At 46.4% G+C, this 24,432-nt stretch overlaps 1 protein-coding gene across 3 annotated transcripts; it reads right to left on the bottom strand.

The window, feature by feature from the left end:
• Positions 1 to 24: 24 nt before the first annotated feature.
• ERLIN1 (ER lipid raft associated 1) lies at positions 25 to 24,255 on the bottom strand. 3 transcript variants are annotated; one of them, XM_067299639.1, is made up of 13 exons: positions 24,213 to 24,255; positions 22,786 to 22,909; positions 21,312 to 21,393; positions 20,420 to 20,466; positions 13,659 to 13,720; positions 12,548 to 12,673; positions 11,194 to 11,267; positions 7,471 to 7,529; positions 6,296 to 6,387; positions 5,284 to 5,373; positions 4,866 to 4,945; positions 4,436 to 4,659; positions 25 to 3,555 (listed from the first exon to the last, which is right to left on the bottom strand). In XM_067299639.1, exons 2-12 carry the CDS (start codon positions 22,896 to 22,898, stop codon positions 4,441 to 4,443), a joined length of 1,044 nt encoding a protein of 347 aa, XP_067155740.1. In that variant the 5' UTR covers positions 22,899 to 22,909; positions 24,213 to 24,255; the 3' UTR covers positions 25 to 3,555; positions 4,436 to 4,440. The 3 variants fall into 3 exon arrangements, with proteins under 3 accessions (XP_067155740.1, XP_067155739.1, XP_067155741.1); XM_067299638.1 differs by having other exon boundaries at positions 25 to 4,659; XM_067299640.1 differs by lacking the exon at positions 4,436 to 4,659 and having other exon boundaries at positions 25 to 2,919.
• Between the last annotated feature and the right edge of the window lie 177 nt (positions 24,256 to 24,432).

Raw genomic sequence — 24,432 nt, 5'->3', positions numbered from 1 at the left:
GAATACACAAAGCCACTGAGGAAATGGTATCAAAATAATTTTATTCTATTTTATCAAAAGAATGTAACACTGTGCATGTAAACTTGAACATATGTATCGTGTTTCCTTAAAGAAGGTGCTGATCCAGTGGCAAACCCCTTTAAAAAAAGAGAGCGCAGGCCTTTTGAACAGAGAGAAAACAGTTCAAAGCCAGATTTCAGTTGCATCCACATTCCCAGCCTGAGCTACAGCTCCTGACTCCAAGCTTGGAAAGAAGAAACCCCCAGTTGAAGGTGTTAAGAAACACATGGTCATCCAGCTGTCTGAATCTTTCACATGTACTCGGGCTTCTGAAGTGCTGTCCTCAGGGCGATGGCTGGAGGAGCAAAGTAGGATGGAGGAGCTTTCTGCACAAGGCACTGGGCATCTTGCAAACCTCACTGCAGGACTTCAAGCCACAGGAGCATCCCAGGGACATCCCTAAGACCACTCAGGCAGGAAATGGAGGTGGAAGGTACATATGCAGCCAGGGGAGAATGACATTTAGCTAAAGAGTGACAGCCACTAATAGCAAATACATCCACATGGATGGCTGCAGGGGCAGGAGACATCCCTGCACAGCTGTCTGCAGCTGAGGCTCAGATCCAAAGGGAATCAGCCCTTCCTATGCTGGCCTGGCAGGCTTCCCTTCTCCCTGCATGGGGATCTTGCTTTGATTGCTGCAGGCAAGCTGTAAGCTGTCCTCTTACTGCTTCTAGGGGTTTCCCTTATGCCCTGGTTTCTTGGCACCTCTAGGCTGGCATCACCTACCCTGTCCCCCTGCACACAGCCTAATCCCCATGGACTGATGCTGGCACTTGCTAGCACCTAGTCCAGGTCCCTCTTCTGCAAGATGGAGGCTGCCCTTCCACAACGCTGTGGCTCTGCTGAGGCCTGTGCCACACAAGCATTGCCTTCACCAGCCTGTGCAAGACACCTCTCACCTTGAGCTGAGGACCAGGGCTGCTTGCCAGGCCCCAAGATCACAATACAGCATGTATCACATGGAAACAGGTCTATCCCCTCTCCAGGGGTGTTTCTGTTTTCAAAAAGCCTGTGGTTGGTCTCAAAATTCAACCCAAATGGCTGTAACTGTGTTTCTGCTTTGAAGCTATTGCTGCAAGCCAGCAACATCGAGGTGCTGGAGGGTCAAAGACACACAACTCCACCAACTCCTCAAAGCCTTTCCCACGGAGGAAAGGGAATCTTGCTAATCAAACAACACTTCCAGGAGACACTTCAAGTACCACAGCTATGAAACATGCTGCCTAGCCTGGTATCCTTCCCTGAAAACCACACTGATGGGTTTAACAGCACAGGCATCCAAGCAGCTCCCCCTCTCTTGCCATCAGCCATGGGTTTCAGCTCTGCCCTTACTGCTGGCTGATCTGATCTTTCAAATGCAACATACAGACACCTTACACCTGCTTCCCTGTCTCTGTGGGGAGGCCTCAGGGCACTTGACAACCCCAGGACATCAGGATCCTTTGACTACTGCTCAAACCCAGGAGAGCATCCTTTTCGCAAGTGAAAACATGAGTTCCTCCTGCAAGAGCCCAGCTGAGGGGCTCTGCACTCCCCTTGGTTTGAATCTACAAGGCGCAGGGCTGCTCCGCGATCCCTCTGTGTGCTGGATGTGTGCACCACATGCTGGAGATACCTTTCCTCCTGCCTTTCACTGAAGCTGGTAACAGCAGTACTTTTTCCTCTCATCCTCCCTCCTCACAGCAGGAGGGAGCATGCACACCCCCTGACCACAAGCTTGAGACCAGGAGAGACAACTGGCCTCTTTAGCTGGCCGCTTGCTGTGGCAGGTCAGTTGCTGTTCCTGAGCTCTTGCCATGGCTGAGTTCAAATAACCAACTGCAAAGAGAGAAATCAGGGAGCCACAAGCAACCACAGGCTATGGGTTGAGCACCTTGAGGAGACAGCATGCTGACTAACAGGATCTGCGAGAAAAGAGAAAGATGCTCATGGGGAGCTGCCTGCACGACACTCCAAGAGGCACCCTGCACTCTTGCTACAGTAACCTGTCTCCAAGCTGCACTTCAAGCTCTTTGCAAGAGCTCAAGTGCTGGACTGCAGCAGCTGTAGGGTGCCTGCGGCAGGGAACAGCAACTAGCTACAGTGCAGGCTAACAACCAAGTGAGGAATAGCTGCCACATGTCAGGGAAAGAGAAGCTCGTCTCATGGAGCCCAGCATCAGTTGGGCCTTGGGAGTTTGCAGACAGATGGAGAATAGACCATGTGAAACCACTACAGGCCCTCTGCAAGTCCCATGGGCATTGTTACCCAAGCTGGCTGGCAGCGAAAGCAAGAGAGGAAGGGTCAAAACATCCCCACTCTGCCCCAGAGATGGAGAAGAGACAGCTAGGGCAGGAGCTGAGACAGAGTAAGGCACCTTTTTGACTGTGTTACTGAACTTCCCTTTAGGAGAGACACTGTCATCCTTCAAGTCAAACAAGCCACATGGGGTACAAAACTAGCACTGGAAGGCTCAAAGCGCACAAATTATTAACAGATGTGAAGTTCAGGGTGTTCATTTTGGGCTGAATGTTGCACCATGGGAACAGCTCCAAGCATGTTCCTCCACCTGCTGCGAGACAAGGGATAGAACAGCTCAATACCGGTCATCGGGTGAGTCAAGTGGCCTTTCTGGTGAATTGCTGCGGGGCTGAGCACTTCACCTGACTGCACCAGAGGGGAGAGAAAACCAGGATGAACATACAGGCGTCCAAGATCATGGAGGAGAGGTGGTCTCTGAACATACACTGGGTTGAAGAGGCAAGCGGAGCTGTAGTGCTGCTAGTTGGGGGCACGGCATTCTGGATCAGGCCCCTGGCATATGCCCTTTCAGTCACCATCTTCGGGATTGTCAGAGAACGCAACGAGAAACAGGTCCTAGAAACAAGCACGAGTCCTGACAGGCACAGGGGAGCAGAGAGGAGAGAGGAAAGCAGATTACCAACAGATTTCGCCCACCCTCACATCCCCCTCCAGGAATTCACCTTTTTTCTTCTCTCACCCCACAGTGGTGCATGGGGAGCAGGGAACAGATATGATAGGATGCGTGCCAGGAATAAAGGTCATGCTGCCAGCGCAGCTTGTGAGTCAAAAGCCCCGTGACAGAGCAAAGCCTGGCCAGCAACTGTAGGACTGGTGACAGACTCTCCACTGGAACTGCTTGAGGATGCACAAGGGATTTCACAAGGCAAGGTCCCCTTCTTCTGGGATCCATGGACTTTGTACTGCTGTATTTAATCCCAAGGGGAGTGGCGATGCCTCACCTACTTTGAGATCAGGTGTCAAACATCTGTTCTGCTGCAGAGCAGGGTCAACTGCACAAGCGAGGTGGAGAGCGCAGGGCAGCGCTAGCCTGGGCAGGCTGCAGGTTGGGATCAGGCACCTATTCTCTGCCTGGCGGTGGTCCAAAACAGAAGGTGGCCATCTGAATAGCGGGATAATACTGAGACTCCTTCCCTCTGCCCCAAGGATATCTTGCATCTCTCCTCGCTCTTCTCCTTTCCTTCCCTTTGCCTGCAAGGCAGAGTGGCGGAAATTTAGCACCCTTTCCATGGTGAAAAGACCTAGAGAGGGGCTGAGGTCTGATCAGAGATTTCAAAATTCTGGGCCCTTTGCTCCCAATCAGCTGCTCTGAGGTGTTGCATGCATTTTGAATCCTGTTTTAGGGTGCAAGGTGAGACTCAGTTGCCCAGCTGAAGCGTACTACAATCACTCAAGGCCAGCCAAAATAAGGCTCTTGCTTGGAGAAGGGAAGTTACTAAAGCCTGTTAAAGATTGCTCATGCTGAGTCCATGTTATCTAGTGCCGCTGCCTACAGGAAAGAAAAAGGTTATGGCTATGCAGATTCTATTCAAATAATCTACTCCAAACCAAATCACTCCTTTCTGGGCCTCTCCCCAAGCAGGAGCACAGCCTCCACTGGCCAACACTTGAGTCCTCGAGGAGTTAGGTAGTGCCGACAGAACCTGCCTCAGGGTCCACAAAGCGAAGCTTCATTGGCAGGAGGAAGGAAATGTCTTTGCTCGGCCTCAGTGAGGAGGGCTGGGGAATGACCAGTGCACAGCCACATAGCACTCAAAGCCACATCTCTTGCCTCAAAGATAATGCTTGCTAAAGAACTGCACCTACTGCAGAAGGCTTTCCTGGTTTCTGTCTTTTTAATATTCCAGTATAGGTATGTTAGTACAGGATTATCCCTCATTTGGAAGCACCAATTTAATAGGGGAAGAAACGGAAGAGGCAGAGCACTTGCAATGTGTTGCTAGAAGAAAATCAACCCAACTGCCACCTATATGCAAGATGTCCACGCACGTGCTGCATCCGCCCCACCAGCATAGGGCAATCCCCATTCACAGCTGGGATAGCTGCTGAGATATACCAGGTATCTTTCTACCTCTGTCAGCCAGTGGTTTCCTTTGTTTTGAGGTGGCTTTCTCCAGAGGTCTCTGAGGTCTCCTGTGAGGACAGGCTGGTTTCTTGGGCAGTCCTCAGACCAGCTTGCTGGAAGGCACAGGAATCCAAAAACACGGTGGGGATGCTGTCACCAAAATACAGCTTGCTGTTTGCAGCTATCGCATGATATTTCATTAGTTCCAGATATTCTGGAGTGAGTTTCAGCTACAAAAAGAGAAACCAGATCCTGTAAGAGACAACCTTCTGGGGCATGCATCATTAGATTCCATCTCAGGTAGCCCTTCCCCCAGGAAACTGGGATGTGGACTGTTAAATCAAATGTTTTCTCAGTGTTGCCCATCTGAACTTACTCTCCTGTGCAGAGGGAAAGGGTAAGCAAGCCCTCTTCTGACTGGATTTCAAGTGCTCACCTTGTTGGAATCAGCCAGCTTCTGAGCAGTATAGTACTCAGCATCAGCTTTTGCTTTCTCTCTTGCTAGGAATGCAGCATCTAATAGAGCAACAGAAACAGATGATGGACAGGAGAAGGAGTGTTAGCAGTGAACAGCCACATCACATGGAGCACTCAGGCCCCTGCCCCATGGGGACAAGCTGACTCAGCTGTGTCCATGAAGCAGCCTGGCTGGCCACATACCAGCGTTGCTGGCTTCTTGGAGAGGTACCTGCAAAGGGGAGGAATCACCCAAGCGCATATTCTTGCGCATCTGCACCCTTTATTTATAGGATGGTAATGTCTATGACCCCAGTTCTGAGGTTTCTCTGCCCATAGTCACTGGGGAGCCCCTTAGCCAGAAGGTGACCCCAGCAGCACGCTAACATTATTGTTACCTTCAATCTCAGAAATTCGCTTCTCTGTTTCCTTCTCCATAATCTTCTGCTGATAGTGAATCCTGGCCACCTGAGCAGCTTTCTCTGCCTCTGCAATCACAATGGGCTTGGCTCAGACATTCACTTCGAAGCTTTGAGCATCAGCATCCTGACCCCAGACCTTGGTCGCAGAGACACTGCCACACAGGCGACACACCCTCTGCTCCCTCCCTCCTACAGTCCTGTATAGCTCAGTGGCAGTTTGTACTCCAAACAATACAGCTCTAGGAGGAAAACACAGTGCTGAAGTTTCTTGAGTTGAAGTGGCTCAAATCCCTTTTACAACTGTGATTCCCCTTGCCCAACCACATTTACTTTATAGAGCCCAACCAGTTTTGCCAGCAGAGCTGTTAGCTCTCGATCTGCAGCAGGAGCCCAAGCTTATGTGGTCTTACACAGGGCTAAAAGCAGACAACTTTCAGTACTTAGGATTTACAATCAGGGCTTCAAACAGATGCTGGAACCACTCTAGCAAGCACTCCCATTCCTACACTTCCCTATGGTGCTTTGGGAGGAGAAATTATTCACAAAGAAGGCCTTGTAGATAAAACCACATGGGCTAAGCACATCATGCTGAAATGCTGGGTTGAGCACAACTTGTGATGCCCAGCGAGCAATGCGGATTGTAATGGTTTCATGGGGAAATGCGGGCCTCAGTGCTTGCTGTACCAGAGGGTTAGAAGCAGCAGGTCTCAGTAGGAAGCTGAGTGCTGCTGCTGCAGGATGGAGAAGTGCTTGCTGCTCTGCTGCTATGGGGAGGGAGCTGGGACTGGGTTGAGGGAAGGCAGATGCACAGCAGCACCAACACTCATTTTCTAGATGTTTCCTGCTGACTGCTGGTGCAGCCTGGCTGTGCTTCTTTCAGGGAGCTGTCAGCAATGCACGACAATGTCCCATACTAGCTTAATGGGGGATATAAGAATGGAAATTCATTCAGGCCAGAGTGTGTTGGTACTCCCGATTGATGACATACCTATGAGCGCTTTTTTCCGGTCTGTCTCTGCCTCCTTCTCTACTACCTTCTGCTTCTGGGCTGCTATGAGTAGCTTGGTCTTCTCAGCCTCCCTGCAGGACGAGAAATAGTATCACAGTGGAATGGAGCTGGGAAGCAGCTCTGCAAGCAAGGGCATGAGAGGCCTGTGGAACAAGTTGACCAGAAGACAGCAGTGCACCCTTGCAGCAGTGAAGGCTAGCCATGTCCTCAGCTGTATAAGCCCATACATAGCCAGCAGGTCAAAGAATGGGATTATTCTGCTCTATTTGGCATTGGTGAGGCCACATCTGGATACTGGGTTCAGTTTGAGGCCTTCAGGACAAGGGAGACATCAACAAACTGGAACGAATCCAGGGGAGACCACAGAGATGGTGGGGCTGGAGACTAGGGTGTACGAGGAGAGGCTGCAGGAGCTGGGCTTATTCAACCGGGAAACAGGAAGGTGAAGGGGGAATCCAACTGCAGGGGGTACAGATCCAAAGAAGCTATAGAGATAACAGGGCCAGACTCTGCTCAGAGGGGCACAGCTAAAGCACGGGAGGCCATCACATGAGTTGCAACATGGGAAATCCTGACTGGACCTTAGGAAACAGTCCTTCCCCATGCAAGGGGTGCCACATTGGGACAGGATCCCGAGCAGTGGGGGATCTCCACCTTTGGGGATTGTCCAGACTCCCCTGGACATGGCCCTAAGCAACCTGCTGTAGCTCTGAAGCTGGCCCTGCTTTGGGCAGGAGCTTGGTCAAGAGATGTCCAGGGGTCCCTATCAAACTAAAATTTTTCTGTGATTCTGTGAGTTTGCTGGAAGGGAGCTTGTGGGCAAGACATCAGGACCCCAGAGCCCCAAGTTCAGTTACTGAATCTATAGATTCTCCATAGCACATCAGCATCCTCCGCACTTAAAGGAGTAGGAACTTGTTAGCCTTGCCATGGACTCTGTACATGCTAACAACCATCTTTCCAAAGGGCTGAAATGCTTCCAGGTGACAAGAGCTATGAAAACGGAGAAACAGACTGCACAAGTGCACCTAACTCAGCACATGCACAACTGGAGTGTCCCTTCCATCTTCTGAACACAAGCTAAGAGTTTTATAAAAGCACTATGCCTGTGCTCGACCCTCAAAACTAATACAATTTTATGTACAGCTACTCACATTAGCTCAAAATTTCTTCGGATGGCTTCTGGGATTTTAGGTTTTGTAACACGCACAGCCTACAAAAAAAAAGAGAGAGCATTTTAGATGAAACATTTTGATGAGATCTGCATAGCTAAGAAACATCTTTGCAAAAACAGCTGTAGTGCTCCAGCCACTATTAAAGACAATGGACATTTCCACGTTGATCCAAGACCATGCATAATGATTCCCAATTCTCTTGTACAGCACAACTGAGAACTGCATCTCTTAAACAGGAGCCTTACATTTGAATTCCCTGTCTCTGCACCTTTTATAACACCTAAGTGATTAAGTAATGTCTGTGGAAAAGACTCCTTTAGGGGTCCACCACCTTTCTTAGAAGAAACTTAGTTCTCCACCCTAGATGGAAACACTCTCCAAAGATCACAAGAAAGCAGTTCCCAAGGTAGTGCTCAAGAAAGGGGCTCAGAGATCCAATGAAATTAAATTGCAAGAGTGAGACTTGCAAACAAGAGTTAGGGTTACACGTTCAGGAACAGGTTTTTCAGGAGAAAAGTATGCAAAAGATACCATGTAATGAGATATACTGGTGGAGAGGGGAGAGCAGCAGGGCAAGAGTAATAGCTGGGAACAGCTGTCATACACAACTGCTGATCAACAAGAGCGATTTCCCTGGCAGTGTTGACACTACAATTCTGATACATGGCTGGAAGCAGAGATGGCTGCTAAACTTCTTTGCAGAGGACCTTCTCTGAAATACAAGGCCAAGACCTCTGAAGGCAGGAGCAGGAGCTGCTGCTGCCCAGCCCGTGTGTGTCACTTGGTTCACTGCTGAGCTCTGGGAGCTGTGGATTAAAACAGTCCACGGCTGCAAGATCGCTTCACAACTCTCCTGCTCAATCTTCATCGCAGATCCAGCACTGAACCTGCTGCTTCTCTCTGGACTCAGCAACTCTGCAATAACTATATCGCTTCCACACACAGAGGGACATGGACACTTCCCTAGCAAGTCTTTGTACATGGTGAGAAAAGGGAATTGTTTCTGTGTGACAGGCATCCTGACCCCTGCAAATTCACCCAGCCTGGAAAAAAGGATCCAGTCAGACATCAAAATGGGAGACACCTGTGAACAAATACTGCTTCTCTGAGCAAATAAAAAAGGCAGATTTATGAGACATCAGGTCAGAGTATCTTTCAGTGAAAGGATTTTTCTAAACTCCTGTCAGAAGCAAAGCCTCACCCTGGAAAGGTACTGTGTGCAGAAAGCTCTCCTTGCAGGAACCCCCTTGCTCTCCCAGCCATGGCAGGGCGAACAGGAGGATATTCTTTCTGCCTCTACAATGCCTACTGCCCCAAAACAAAGATCTGTTTCTAGAAGTGTTTATTTCAAGTACAAGCAACTCTGTAATCAGGAAAGCATCCAGAGCTCTGAAAATCTTCACTAGCTTATTATTTTCCAAGCCAAAGACTCACTACTTAAATGTTTATCTACTAGATGCAAATATTACTGTGTAACATCAATACTGGTAATACTCAAACGTTAAGGCATTGGGACAAGCTGGGACTGACTGGTTGAACAACACCTCTGCAAAAAAGAGCATGGGGGAAATCGATGGACAAGTTAAGGTTAAGACAGCAGTTTTCACCTGCGGCAATGAAGTCCAGCTCCGCTCTGGGCTACACTGGGCTACAGCAGCAGATTGAGGGCAGCGTTTATGCCCCTCTACTCAGCACTGGTGAGGCTGCATTTGTACTGGGGGCCCCAAACTGGGCACAGTATCCAAGAGAGAGATTAGCAAACTGGACAGAGTGTAAGGAAAGGCCACTAAGATGGTCCTGTTCTCCAGGAGAATTTTTTTCTGCAATCTTCACAGGTAATGAGGATAGGCTGATGAGGCTGCAGTGCCCCAGTTCCTCATCCTTAAATACGGGTGTGACATTTGCCTATTTCCAGACATCAGGAATTTCCCTCAATCACTGTGATCTTTCAAAGATGATAGAAAGAAGCCTCACAGTGACACAGGCCAACAACTCAACACCCTTGGATTCATCCTGTCTGGTCCCACAGACTACTGTATATCCAGCTTGCCTAAGCGATCCCTAACTCAATCTTCCTCTATTGTGGGTAAAGCTTCACTTCTGTGGACTCTACCACTAGGTTAAGGACCTGGGAGGCCTGAGAGGAGACCTTGCCAGAAAAAGGCTGAAGGCAAAGAAAGCACTGAGTACCTCTGCCTATTCCATGTCCCTGGTCACTAGGTTGCCTGTCCTATGGAGCAGGGTGTCCACAGTTTCCTTAGCCCTCCTTTTGCTGCTGATCTTCTTAATAGACCTTGCACATGATGCCTTGCACATCCATCACTAAGTCTAAGTCCAGGTGAGCTTTGATCTTCCTAACTCCATCTAAGTTATACACAGCTGCATACGGGGAGTTTAAAGAAAGGTCAGCCCTTCACCAAGGGAGCAGAATGGTTCATGACAAGGGGCACAGCAACATGGAAGAATTGCACTTTGAGGCACAATGTCACTGGAGACAAAGACACAGCTCTGTTTTGAAATAGGATGACAGAAACATCAAGGAATAATCACACTGTTTCTAAAGTACTTCCGATGAACCACTTTCCTCAGAAGTTACAGGACGTTTTCAAACTGCTCATCCTGTGAACTCAGCCTGGGCTGAAATGGGCAGGATGTCCTCCAACTTCTGACCAACAGCTAAGATTGGGCATGCCAGACTGAGATGGGACAGGTTATGCTGAAGATCGGATTTAGCTCTGTAGTTAACATTTCCCAGCAAAGACCTGTGAGCTTTGCTTACACTCTTTCTGATCAGAGCATATGGAAAGACATCACATTATGATGATATTTTTAGTTGAAAATGATCTTCTGTGCTAGAACTATATGAAATGTATAGTGCAAATAGCTGGGATCTTTGGAAGAGTAGAGACATTTTGCTCTTGTGATAAGACAGTGACTGCAGTTCATTGTCATCGAAACACAGCAGGGGAAGGCAGATGAGCCACAAAACAAAATAGTAATTATTATAGCACTTCACATGCTGGCTAAAGGGAGGCTTTCGTACCCTTCTCAGGGACAGCTAGCCTAGCAAAATGGGGCACCAAGAATGAGCAAAATAGATTCAGTCTGACTCTTCTCAACAGTGGAAATCTTCAGAGATTCCTGAAGATTTTTCCCATTTTAGCCCTTGTGAGCCTAAGTTATACTTTTCCCAATTGGTAGCCCTAAACTTACATGCCTTCAAAAAGCCAACACATCCCATAGCCCAACTAAGACTAAACATGATTTTTCAACATGAAATGCAAACAGAAAATCACTTGGAATATAACATCCTTCCCTATCTCTGGCACAAGTACAGAAATTTTCTTTTTCAGATTACCTGTAGCAACTGTGCTGGCATGCTGGAATGCCCAGCTCTGCAGGGATGCCAAAGATGGTTTAAAGAAAAACACTTTTTCTTGCTGTTTGCGAATTAAATCCAGTACCTGCAGGTCTGTGGCCTACAAGGTCCTTTTCTCTATCCTGCAGGTCTTCCCCTAACATAAAAACAGCATTTAGAAGTGGTCACTGTCACATGGACAGTCTTCAACTGACAAACCCCACCTCAAAGCTCAACTATTTCATGTCATGTGAAAAACAGAAGCAAGAAACCTCACTGTCCAGTGAAAGGTGAGTGAGTTTGAGGTGAAAAAGAGAATAACCTTTGTTAGGGAATGAACCTACCTGTATAGTGAGACCTGGTGCCATGACATTGAGATCTTTCTGCAGGGCCAGCTTCAGATTCTCATCTATCTGATCTGCATTTGGAGAAAAAGAGAGAGGCCACATGAATCTGTGCACATCATTTCTCCTGAGGTTTATGCAGCAGTGAGAGTCAGCTGGCCTTGAAGGGGAGGCATCTCTATGTATGGTGTAAAATAAAGATGCTCTTTGAGCTCATTCAGTACATCATCTCCATTCGTACATCCTCTGGAAAACATTTCCCATGGAAAATGTTCCCAAGAAGAGAGCCACAAGAGCCACACGCTGGTGTCTCTAGAAAGCTTCAGCTACTGATGGGTTCATGGCCAGAGCTAAAGGCAAAATCACTCTCAGTGTCTCAGGAGAAAAGCACACCCGGAGCCTGTGGTACTACTCCCTAGCCTAAGCCACACCAATTCCACTGCCAGCAAGGTAGCCCTGCCTTGGATTTCTAGGGACCTGCAGGATCCAATCCTTGCTAATGGAAAAATGTATTTTGTCACTTTCAAGCTCTAAGAAGTTTTTTCCACAGAAACGGCCAGTCATCAAGGGATTAAGCTGCATGTACTATTAGGAAACTCCTCTCTGACTAGAGATACTTGGCAAGTATATCCGAGTACAGCATTCAAAGTTTTACTGTCTCTTAATATTAAAAGTCTGACAAGCTCTTATCTTCCCATCCCATAAACCCACTTCCCCCTGCTCTGCCACTCAAGAAGGAAATTGATGCTGTTATGTCTGTGAAGGCACATGTATGTACCTGCATCAGTGCACTGGATCCAAGAAGCAGAACATTAAATTTGCTTATTCCTGAATCACTGCTACCCCCTTGTGAAAAAAACAGAGCAGTGCAATGAACTGAGCCATCCATTCCAGCTCCTTCTTGCTAACATTCATGAGGAAGCTTTTAAAGTAAAAAAGTTCAATCAGCAATAGCACAGAGGCCTAAAAAAAGATGTGGGGAAAATAAAAGCATCAAAGAATGCAATGAGCGTGACTGCATGCACAAGAGCACAATGACTATTTTGTATATCCAGAATTCAGTCCTAGGTGGAAAAGGACTGAATTTAAATCCCCACAGAATTCAGTCCTAGGTGGAAAAGGACTGAATTTAAATCCCCACAGGCAGATGCAGAAAGATACAGAAATCGGAATCATTAAAGACACAGTACAGTTACACAGAAAGAGGCATGCGGATTTTTAAGGAGATGGTTTTTAACCACAAATTCAGCACAGAGCCTGTTTGCTTACAGGAGGTTGCTGTAATGTATTCCACAGCAGAACAGGGGGATTACACAGCCTTTTTCATGGGCACATCCAGCTGCCATATGCTTACCAAACAGCTCAATGTATACTTCCTGGAGAGTATGGGCACTGCAGAACTGATTCAGCTCATGATGAATTTTATTGAAGATCAAGGTCTTATCATAGTCTGCAGTGTAGTTTCTCACGATATCATACACTGAAGAAATAAAAGGATTATCACAGGTCATCGTTGCATACAGTGACTTTCTATTGTCTTGAATTGTCTTTAAGTCTCCTGTAACCCCACCACCTCAAAATGACAGCTCAGATCATTAGGAAAGTAGTGCAGCTCTGGGACAAGTCATGGGAGAGGCAGGGGATCTTCATTTGTAGGAACTTTCAGAAATTGCCTGGACAAAGCCACAGCTGCACTGACCTGATGTTAGTGACAGCCCTGCTGTGACTGGGAGGTTGGAGTAGCGACCTGCAGAGGCTCCTTTCACCAACACTCATGGGATTATACGACTTCAAAGAGCAGGGTAACTAGAGTAAAATATACTGCATGGTCCTGTTTTATGATCCACATAAACAAATGAAATAGTAAAGCCTGTCCAGGACCTGCATGCATAGGAACAGATACTACTATAAAGGGAAAACAATCATTATAACATCATTATAACAAGAATTCAGCCTTCACTGCTTTAGCAACACTAGGGTTTTGCATTACGTTATGCTGCTGAAAAAGGGTACGTAAGTCTTCACTTCAGCAACCAGTGACACAAGAAGGTAACAGAGCTCCTATTTGGGCTTTACCTTTGTAATTTTCCCAGCAATTGGGAAAAGCACCCAGCACCTGGGTCTTTTGCATGTATATTTAGTTTTGCAGGTCTCCTCCCCCTCAGTTGCAAGAAACAGGATTGCTTGAGTGCTTGTTACAAACAGCCTAGCGTTTCTGAATGGATGGGTGTAAAACACTTGAGGGGAGAACTAGTCCTACAATTTATTTTCATCTTTGCAAATGCTGTGGCTGCAAAGCTCTTTGAAAAGCTTGCAGACACAGGTATAGAACTAAGCGCTGTGGTACTGGGAATCATAAAGATAACAAGACAGAAAACAGAAGCAGCCTTGCAAACCAACATTGGGCTACTAAGGAGGAGTGAAGACAGTCACAGTGCTGCTTGTTGAAACAGGACGGGAAATACCTGCATACGGTGCCAATTTATTCACAACTTCTATTCGGTCAATGTAGATCATAACACCACCACTATAAATGAAAGAGAGACAATTCATGAATTATTCCTGCAATTTTTAACAGCATCCCATATCTAAAGCAAAGTTGTCTTTTTTCCTCTTCTACTGAATTCTGTTGGAAATCTGCAGTTAATTTCTACCCAGAACAATTCTGATCTCTTGAACATTTTGCAATTAGATGGCAGCAAACCCCAGCTTTGTATGGACTGGTCCCTCTTTCTGCATAAATCAAAAGCATGCTCCAGCAAGCTTGGAAAGCACTTTCATTTCACTCTCTGTTACCTCCTACTTAGCCAACAGAAGGAAACCATCTTTAAACAGAAATGTAGCTGCAATGATCAGAAAGACAGAGCCCAAAGCAACAAAGGGAAGACAACAGGACAGCAGACAACACCTCCCGCAAGCAGCAGAGCAGCCTCTGTCTACACAAACTTTAAACGTAGTGCAGCTCTTCTAGGCATTGGGGGTGCAACAAATACATTTTAAATAGACAAGTCATTAGCTTAAGTTCATGCGTTTGCTAACTCCAACGGGAACCCGACAAGGCCACAGACAAAAAGGAGAAAGAAAAGACAAAATATTTTAATTCACATTCCCTGCATAAATGTTACCATCATGTTACAAACTGCTCTGCAGCAGTAACACAACCATGCACTTGTGTCCAGACACGTGTACTGTCAAAAAGATCTAGACAGATCACAGGAAAAGGCCTCCATGTTCCTTCATTCCCTGAGCAGCTCTGTAAGAGGCCTGCAGTCTGCCCCAAGGGATCAGGGACTGCCCGACCGGCAAAGGAAGTAGCAACCAGAGATGGGGCCTGATCCCAGTCTCTGCTGTTACTGACATAACTTCCAGCAGTTTATGACCATTCCTGGGGATTTTGCTACCTTGCAAGGTAGGAAAGGTAGGGTATAAAGCCCTCAAGAACACTGCAAATGTTAACAGAGTACTGGGGCTACTGCTCAGGACTCAAAAGAGCAACAGGCCTCTCCAGAGACAACTCAGAGTAGAAGGGAAAGCTTAGGTGCTTTGAATCACCCTTTGGGGAATCTCATTCACCGTTTTCTCTAAATCAGTGACACCAGAAAGTAATACATCATCATTCAGTACACAGATCTCTAACGAAGTCTGCAAACTCACCCTCCAAATCTGAAACATCTAGGCGCATCCAGCACACTCCCATTTTCTATTGCTACCTGATCCTCTTCCTGGCGTTCAGCCCTACATTTAATTTATACTCCAAAATGCCATCAAATTGAAGTCTTGTTTGTTACACAGGGAAAAAGCACAGACACTACGGCAAAAAGAAAACAAACTTGCAGCTGTTCATAACTCTCTTGAGAATACATTTTAATGCACGATATTCTTTCAATCTTGCCCTCAGGTCAAAGGCAAGGCACAAATGAGGAACTTCAGCAAAAAAACATGCAGAGATAGTTGATCTCCAGAAGCAGACCTCATACATTTCCAAACCAAGGCTCTGTGGTGCTTCAACTCAAAGGTACTCCCCACTACAAACTTGGTTTCTTACTTCACAGATCTTAATCTTTGGCAGTTAAAAGTTAAGTTTGCAGAAAAATCAGCTTAAGAGTTTAAGCTCAACATTGTCACAGTAGGCAGACTGAACAAGAAAGCCCTTTCTGTGCTCTTTTAAAAAAAACGTCTCTCAGGCATAGCCTGTGTACGCTATACAAACCAGCATGCTTCATGGTAAGCTACGAGCCAAATTAGTTTGTGATGGACTGAATTTGGTCTGTTGCAAGGTAAAAGCCAGCAAAAAAGATATTTGTGGCTAAAGAGAGATTTATTTCCTGGTGAGATAACACCCTTGAGTGTTAATCTCTTTTTTGCTCAAGATTTCTCTCTAGGTCCTGTCCATTCTTACTGGCTTTTAAAGAATAAAATGGGCTTGCAAGTCCTGCACAGGTATCTACGTGAGACTGTACGAGCAGTTATAAAGGAACAACACATGGGTTTTTCTCTGTCTCATTTGTGCTGTACTCTATAACTGTCCCGTCCCACTGAAAAAAATGACCGTTTATTCTTGCAAGTAACTTCCAAACACATTCCTCAGGATCTTCTGAACCTGCTTTCAACCTATTGATTCGCTCCAGCCATCTTATGACACTTCCACTGGGACAGGGAAATCCAATTTATCTTCTTGAGGTACCTTCTACATACCCTAGTGAGAAACCAAAGTAGAGAATGTGGTCTCAGAAGGGCCATCCCCACCAGATTTTCCTGCAGGGCCAATGCAGCAAGCCTTAATATTAGGCTCCTTTTTGCATTTCAATTGTGTGGGAGTATTAGAAGCAAAAAGAGAACATCTGAGACACAATGCACCTCCTATGCAGGGCTCCGTATGTCATAGCTTCTCATCATCTGACATGCAAGAAAGGATGGCACCTCAAATCAGGACTGCCTGTTGCCCCCTTATAAACCACTCAACACTACCCATAATAATAGCTCTTCCAAGGCTCTCAACTGCCAATATGGGTCAATAGAGGGGCATAAATAGTCAGTCCTGCTGGTACAGGCAATGACCTCTAGGAAGTGGGTGCCACTCAGTCAGAACCTGACTATGCTGTCCCCACTAAGGACTTAATGTTCAAGTGAGCCTACAAAGCAGTTACATTAAGTTTTACATCCAGTCAGCTGTTGAAGCCATCCTCATTTAACACTTCATAGTGGGGATGGCCCTTTGAACCTTCTTCCTATAAATCCAGGAACAAAACTGGATTGTAACACTCTGATCTTAAAATGAGCATCTCGCGAAAGCTCTCTCAAACAGTTTGGTCCAGAAGATATTAGTAATCTCCTGAGGTGCAGAAGATACTGTCCTGGGCAGTCTTGGGACAGTTGTTCCAGCACAGCATCATGCAGTGTTTTGAGGTGGGAACCCATTCACACATCTTGTTGATCAGCAACTGAATAAATCCTCTTATCAACAGCTGCTTTACCTGCACATTGGCACCTACCACTTGGGTGTTGTCTCACATAACACCCTCTTGATTTCAGCAAGCCACTATTACTCTCAAACGTCTTCATTTGCAAAAGCAAGCTTCTTGTCAGATGCAAGGCAGGATGTAAAGTACAGCTCCCACAAGCAGATTTCAAGATTTCCAACACTACAACCCTCTGCTGCAATTTCCACAGCCTTGCTAAAACTGAAATTTGGCAAGACTCCTGTTTAACAGCTACCCAAAGGCCCTGAGGTCCTCACATCAGAGCTGCTCATGAGGTTGGTCAGACAGAACAGGACTGAGTCTAGCAGGCTCTTTAGTCAAGGGGAAAGGTACAAGCAGAAATCCATATCAAGTCTGAGAAGAGGCTCAACATGTAGACCACGTGCATCTGGGAGAAGTTTAGGCATATGGTAGAACTCACTGTATTACTTAAGACACAGAACCAGGAAATGTTCAATGAGGGCAGCTAGAAAGAGACCCACAGTAGCAATGTCTCTAATGTAAACCTTTATCAGTACTTTCCAGCCCCAGTCACAGACCAAGACACAGGTTCACAGATCAAGACCTAGCAGTATCTATGCTAGATACTACTAAAACATCAGTAAAATACTGCGTGTAACTTTAAAGGACAAGGTGAAAGCCTACAGAGAATGCTACAGGGAATTAACATATACCAGCAGGCATTTTAGTAGACCTTAGAAAGCCTCATACAGTTCAGGATTTTAGTGTACACCAGGCCAGAAGAGGGCAAGGGATGAAGAACTGAAGGAAATTGCCATAAAAAAAAGACTGGAAAAAAAAAAAATCTTTCACACTCATTGCTAGAGCTGACTATAGACAAGATCAGTCCAGGCTGGGTAAAGAGAGCGTGTAAAAACTGGGCTTAAAGGTTAGTTCCTGTCTGTCTAGAGATTAAGTGATTACTTTAATACATCTACTCGCCATATTCATTTTTCGATGTGATTATCTAACAAACAGGGATCTGTCCCAGAGCAGCATTTCTTTAGTGCCCTGTTTGTGTTCCTGCAAAAGATCTTCAGCATGAGCACAAGACGACTCACCCCTTTGCAAATAAATATCTAATGCTTGGGCAATATTAATGTTTATCAGCACGGCTGTTTACTATTTCTTGGCATCTTAAAACCTGTACAAAATTTAGCAAAGATTCCTTCCAGTTAAGTTTATATGAAAAATGCTACTTCCCTAGTTCTGTCATACAATATTTATACTACAATATTTCCCAATTCATCTGTTGTATTCCATGATTAATATATTCAGTGAATTATTTTTCAGGTCAATTCTTTGGACTACTTTGCTCTTCTAAAACTAGTTCCTTGAACTTTCCTAGTTTCTCATCATTTTTTGGAGATCAGCAGCCCAGTCATGAGGAAACTTCTGAACTTTTCAAGAGACTAAGCATGTATTTCCTTGTCAGGGATAGTCAGAAGTCTCAGACACTAGAGATAATTCACACAAATGATTCTTCTTCTCTGCTTGAAGCAGATAAATATTCTCCCTGCGGTAATTAAATGGTTTTATTCTTTAGTGTGTCAGCAGTTTCATGAAAAACAGTCAAAAGTATTTAAAAATCTACATTTAATGTATTAATTTAACATTGTCAAGTATACATGGACAAGGTAAGGCAGAAACTGGGATTGGGACACCCACACAGCCACCTAGAAGCTTCCAAATGGAAATGAGAGAATACAAACAAGGTGGAAGAGAAACCCATCCTTTAAAGTCTGATGTTCTAATATTTGATTACAGAACTTAAGTGTTTAGGATCTATTTTTGTAGAGAACTTTGAACCAAGATAGTGAAGCTTTAAATTTTACCCATTTGTTATTTATAAACAAAGATTACAAAGGTTTTACTGCAGAAATTTGGGTTCGAGTCTATAAACTAGCTTTGACACAGAGTAACTTAAGATTTTGATTCTAAATGCAGCAAATTAAAAAGTACTAAAGATAATACAGAAACTAGTTCTTGTAACAACACCTTAAAAAAAGAAAAGACTGTTGGGACTTTTGGTCTGAATGGGTTCAATTATTAACTAAGATCTGTTTCAACAGCTGTCTGATGCATTTAAACATGTTTATTATCTGTAACTTCATAACCGCTTGTATAGCGCAACTGAACTCAGTGACTCCAAAACCTAACAGAAGTTTAATGAACTAGATATACAAAATTAAAGAGAGTATCTAGTTCCTCAGAGCAGCACAGTTTAATTTTGACCGTGCTTAGTATGTCTAATATGGTTACGATTCACAGGAAAGTTTCCTTGGTTTCTTGAGAAAGCCTATGTGACAGCTGGACACCGTCCCCAGCCCAGAGGCATGATGCAGTTTTACAGACTCCAGCAGGTGAAGTCCTATTCCTGTTTCTGCCACTTACAGGCTAGAAGTTGCTGCTAACACATTACTCTGCTAAAAGAGACTTTATCTTAAGATCTTTGTTTGAAAGATCTCACCTTTCCTCTTCCTGAGTACCCACTGATCATGCGCCCCCATTCTCCAAGCTACCTCAGTGACCTAAAACTCTGCTCCGATGACTTTTTTTTAAGTGTAAATTAAAAGGTATGAATATAGAACATCTCAACTCTCATTTCTCTTCCTGCAATTACTTGTAATGTGCGTCTAAAGACTTTTCACTTGATCACAAACCCTGGCTGTGGCACTAGACTCTTGCACTATTTACAAACACACCTGAAAATGGTTTGAGATCTAAAATCAAAACCAACCAGGGCTCACAGCAACTCTTTTATGTTAATATTTAAGCCCAAGTAATATCTGATGACTTGTTGTACAAACAACTTTAAGACCTTATTTTAACAAGGCCCAAAACAGATTAATTTTAACTCTGCTTAATTAAAGTTGCCACTAATGTTCAACTTTTAATTTTAGCATGATTGTTTTGTGTCACTACCCACGTCATACTGATAAAATAGCAGAAAAACACATTGGTTGTGTTTTTCTTTATAGAAATACTGGGAGCACCTTAAAGCCACAAAAGTATTACCAGTTTTGTTTTTATCCTGAAGAAACAAATGCAGTGACTACTTTAACTTGTGGATGAACCAACACAACAGGATCTGCAACCGAACCCAACTTGCTCTCTCCTTCTGTTATTGCTCAGCTTGTTAAAACTATCCAGATCTTTGCTGACAAAAGGAGTAACCTAATTATGAAGCAGGCAAGTGCCACCCATGCACTGGATTTTTCTTTACCCTGTCTCACCCTTTCTTTACATTAGGTGAAATGTCATTTCCAAAAGTGTCCAGATATCTCCAGAAGACTCGCCTTCTTGAGTTGTTTTCAAAAAGAGTCATCTCCCAATCAGAAGGAAGGATTCCTGTTCACTATTTACTTTTGCCCACTGCTGGGGTCAACACTTGTATTAGTCACAAGATTCAGACCAGAAATACTGCAAAGTAGAGAGTAGACCAAAGAGCAAGAAATGGGATATTAGAGAGTAACTGAAGAAAGATGAAGATATCAAGAAAAATCAAAAGAGGCTCCTGCCACCATAGATGCAAGTACCCCCCTTTCTACTGAAAGCAAGAACACTCTTTTCCATACCTCCTTCTCTATTTCCAAACATGATGCATGTGTGCGTCTGCAACTAATTTTAGGGTATGTGCTTTTACTCTCCAGCCTCTGCCTCAGAGCACTGTAGAGAATTACCCGCAAACTACACAAGAGAGCGCATCTGCTCATCACCAGAGGAAATACAAAGAAACAACATACCTCGTCCCACAAGGCACATTTTTCACTTCATCAGTCTGCAATGTGGTCTGAAATAAAAAGACAATCTGTGCTCAGAAAAGTCATGCTGTACAGAGTCTCACAACCATTAAGAAGGAACATCGAACCAAAAAAGTGCTCTGTGCCTTCCTCTTGGCTCTTGTAGGTACACCCAAAAAGGAAGACTTCTTTTCAACTTCATTTTGGGAGATATAAAGGGAGCTGTATTTACTTCCCTGCCCCCTCCTTCCTGCAACACAACGGCCTGCAGCTCTCTGAGGAAACAGTTAAGACCACAAACACAGACTGTCCTCCCAGATCAAGACACCTCCTGCTCCAAGCAACACACATGCACCCTTTGGGCATGCAGAGATTACCCCTCCTGGCAAGCCAGGGAGTGAAATATCTGAAGATCCAACACATGATGATATTTTATGCTGAGGAGCCAAAGCATCCCACAGTAGGTATCTAACAGTAGGAATGCACTCTGCAGCTTTAACTGCACACTGGAAGCCCAATGCAAAGCCATTTCATTTGCATTGCACGGGGAGTGCACACACTGTGTGTTTTAAGGAAGCCACGAGCTTGTCTGGACATTGGCTCGCCCTGCTGATAGCATTATCTGAGAGCAGACAGCACAGAGAGAGACACAGCATAATTCACAGCCTTGGTAGCTTGCCCAGAACTGTACACCACTAAGAGGACAAGTTCCAGCATACAGCTGGGTCTGGCACCTAAGGCAGAAGGAACCCAGGGCTTCCTAGGAGTTGCAGCTCTGACTACTGAATTACTGAACCTCTCTGCAAATACCAGTTGCCCAGGTTGCTCCCCTTCGGCAATATCCCCATTGACATTTGCTCCCACTAACCCTCTTCCAAGATGAGGGGATACTAACCTGCACAGATTTGAATGTGGTAATAAACGGAAGCATGATGTGGTAGCCTGGTCCACTCGGACTGGTTAAAAGCGCACCACCCCTATACAGAGACAGAGGAAAAAAAGGGGAGAAGGCTCAAGCAACTGGAAAATGGTAAGTGCTGGCTTTGAGGGAGAGGGAGAGGTGGCAAGTACATTCAGATCACCAACAGTCACAGCTGTGGTACCACAGATTACATTACTCATTCGAACCAAATCACTGCAGGCTTGTAACCTAAGACATTACTGTATCAAAGAACAAGCTAGTATATGCAAACTAAATTCCCCTGACTGCACAATTCCCTTACAAAAGAGCTGACTGAGTGTAAGATGCTTTACCGTTGCAACCCAACAATCGCTTGCTTCCCTCCTGTGAGAGTTATTATTTTTTAGAGAAGGCCGATATTGCTAAATTCTTCCATCATTACAACATTGGAGAGAGCTTCAAGAACACAGATTTTCTTCTCTAAATAGTTCACTGGTAACCATGGAAAAATCCAGCAGTTGGTGCGATACAGTCAATTTGGATTTCCACAAGGCATTCACTAAGGTCCCTTAGCCAAAGCACAAAAAAAATCAGTGGCCTCTGGAGGGTCCTTATATGGACCAACAGTTGGTTAAAAGACAGGAAACAGAGGAGAGCTCTCAGTGATCAGTCCTTGCTGTGCGGTTAGGATTTCTGCAGCGTCATGCACAGATCCATGCTGTTCAACACACTGATAATGAAAGTAAAAAGCAGTGCAAAAGAAAGTGGCCCATGATGTTGGACGTGAAGGATAGAAAAGATAAGGCCAATGACAAAAAAACTGCAGAAAGGCTGGGGCTGAGTTTCTCTTTCTTTTGTTCAAATTTGAATTAAAATCTGGTCAAGAGGTGGCATTTGGCAACTGTGGGCACTCACTGTGTACACTGACAGAAGGCAAAACTGCTCTATGGATACTGCTGAAGGCAGCTACAAGCCCCAAGTGAAACTGTCAGCCAAGAGTCAGTGAGAAGGCCCAGTTCAAAAGCAACAAAGAACTGGGTACTCTGGATGACCAATGGTCTTGGCGCAGAGGTAACAGCACCAAACAGAAAAGGGAAAGATCAGCAGGCATGTAAGAACTGGATGGACCAAAAGCCTGCACAGATAAGGACACAGGCTCTTAGTTTTTAAATCCAAACTGTGACTCAGAAACATCAGCTCACTCAAAGGTGGGCAAGGTAGCTCAGGATTCAGAGAGACCAAAACTCATAATGGTTCTGTACAAACCTAGGCTTTCTAGGCCCTTAATATTTTTGGTTTAAGAGATCAGAAACAGCATCCCTGCCTACCTCAGGGCAAAACCTTGACAATGCAAACAGAAGAGAGAAATCCTCTCCACAGGTGATCTAGGGCCTTGGAAGAATCCCTGTGGAGACGAAAACCTAAGGAAAACTGTGAAAGCCTTCAAAGTGCTAGCAGGAAACAGTACCTGTAATACACAGCCAGGTGCCCCTCCTCAACCTTGTGAATGGAGGAGTACAGGAAGAAGACAAGGACTCCCGTGGCAGCTGCAACTACCGCCCCAGCCTGGGCCATGGTCATTCTCACATCATCTGTGGGACAAACATAGTTATTGCATGGATCAGCGGACTGCCTGGTTGATGAGGCACTGTTTTAACCGTGGTGTGCACAACGATGTCCCCCTTTTCTCTGACAGTGTCTCTCCCCCCTTCTCCCACAAAAAACCTTCTCATCTTTTGGATCAGAACACAGGACATATCGCCAAAAGACCTTGCAAAATCCGTTCTGCATCACAGAGGCCACCTCCTTTCCCGTTCAAAGCTGCGTTACAACCTCATGCTAATTATAGCACTGCTTATATAGAACAATGACATGAAAAGATTATTTTAAGATTCATTTGATGAAATCTCTGGAGCTGGAAAAAGGGAGCTGGCATCATTTGGCTCATCAACATGCTACAGAAACTTCAACTCAGGTCTAACGTCACATACTTAGAGCAACCCATCAACACTTATCTGGCAGGATCTGTAATACACCCTAAGAGAGACTACAGATGGCAGGGTATGACCTACAAGATGCCTCTGCCCCACAGAACGGCTTGTCACAGGTCATGGCAGAGGCCAATAAGGCACTTCGATGCACAACACCACCTGTGACACTACAAGCGCATGGGTGGTGCCCTCACATTTGGAGGAACCACAAGGTGGGAACCAGTCTGCAAGACCCACACGGCTCCAGACCTCGGGTGCCACGGGGACGACCCCAAAGCTCCTGGCGACCCACGTCCACACGCCGAGCAGGACTGGGGTGGCAGAGTCCCTGCCTTTCCCTCATCTCTGCCCAGCCACTACGCAACGCCGCGGGGAGACAAGAGACGAGGGGGAACTTCCAGCCCGCCCGGTGCCCGGCGTCCCTTTGCGACACTGAGGTATTCAGGGCGAGTTTACTACTCCGTGGCGGGGAGCTTGCAGGGGGGAGACGCTGTTACCGTTTCTCCAGCAGGAAATTCAGGGATCGGGGCTTTTATACTCGCGTGCCCCCGCGACAGGGATCCTCCAGCTCAGCGAGCGGCTGGCGCCGGGGCAGCTCGCCCTCCTCGCCCGCAGGCCCCTCCGCAGGAGCCGCAAAGCCCGTCAGACGCGGGGGCCGCCCGCGCCGCGACCCGCCAACGGCCGACGGCAGCGGGCCCGGGCTACAGCCGGGGCCAGAGCGGCCCGGGGCAGGGGCGCGGCCGGGGTTAAACAGCGCCGTGCGGCGGCGGCCACCCGCCACCGCTCCCGGGCAGGGCAGGGCCGGGCCCGGCCGCGGAGGCCAGCGGAGCCGCCGCCCCCCCCCCGCCCCGGGGCGACCCCAGAGGCAGAGCCCTCTCCCTTCCCGCCCGCCCCCCCCCAGTACCTGCCGCCGCCGCCCGCCGCGCGCCCACGTGCGGCCGAGGCCCCGCGCCCTCCTCGTCGCGCACGCGCACGCCTCGCCCCGCCCCCCCGCCACGCGCGGCGGGAGCGCGCGGCGCCGCCTGATGGCGTCATCGCGCCGCGCCGTTGCTCGGCAACTGTGTGCGTGTGCATGGCAAAGGGGGCAGGCCCGATTCCCCTCCCTCCCCCCCACCGCCAGCAAT

This window comes from Apteryx mantelli, chromosome 7 (genome assembly GCF_036417845.1).
Source record: "Apteryx mantelli isolate bAptMan1 chromosome 7, bAptMan1.hap1, whole genome shotgun sequence".
Lineage (NCBI taxonomy): Eukaryota > Metazoa > Chordata > Aves > Apterygiformes > Apterygidae > Apteryx > Apteryx mantelli.
Note: the sequence above shows the minus strand (reverse complement) of the source record. Positions and strands in the feature narration are given on the sequence as shown.

Excerpts from the sequence above, each read along its gene's own strand:
- ERLIN1 (XM_067299638.1), bottom strand. The coding sequence starts at position 22,898 with ATGACCATGGCCCAGGCTGGGGCGGTAGTTGCAGCTGCCACGGGAGTC. Across the intron at positions 5,374-6,295 it reads CCGGAAAAAAGCGCTCATAG|AGGCAGAGAAAGCTGCTCAG; the intron begins GTATGTCATCAA and ends TTGTGATTGCAG. Across the intron at positions 4,660-4,865 it reads AGCTGGCTGATTCCAACAAG|CTGAAACTCACTCCAGAATA; the intron begins GTGAGCACTTGA and ends CTCTTTTTGTAG.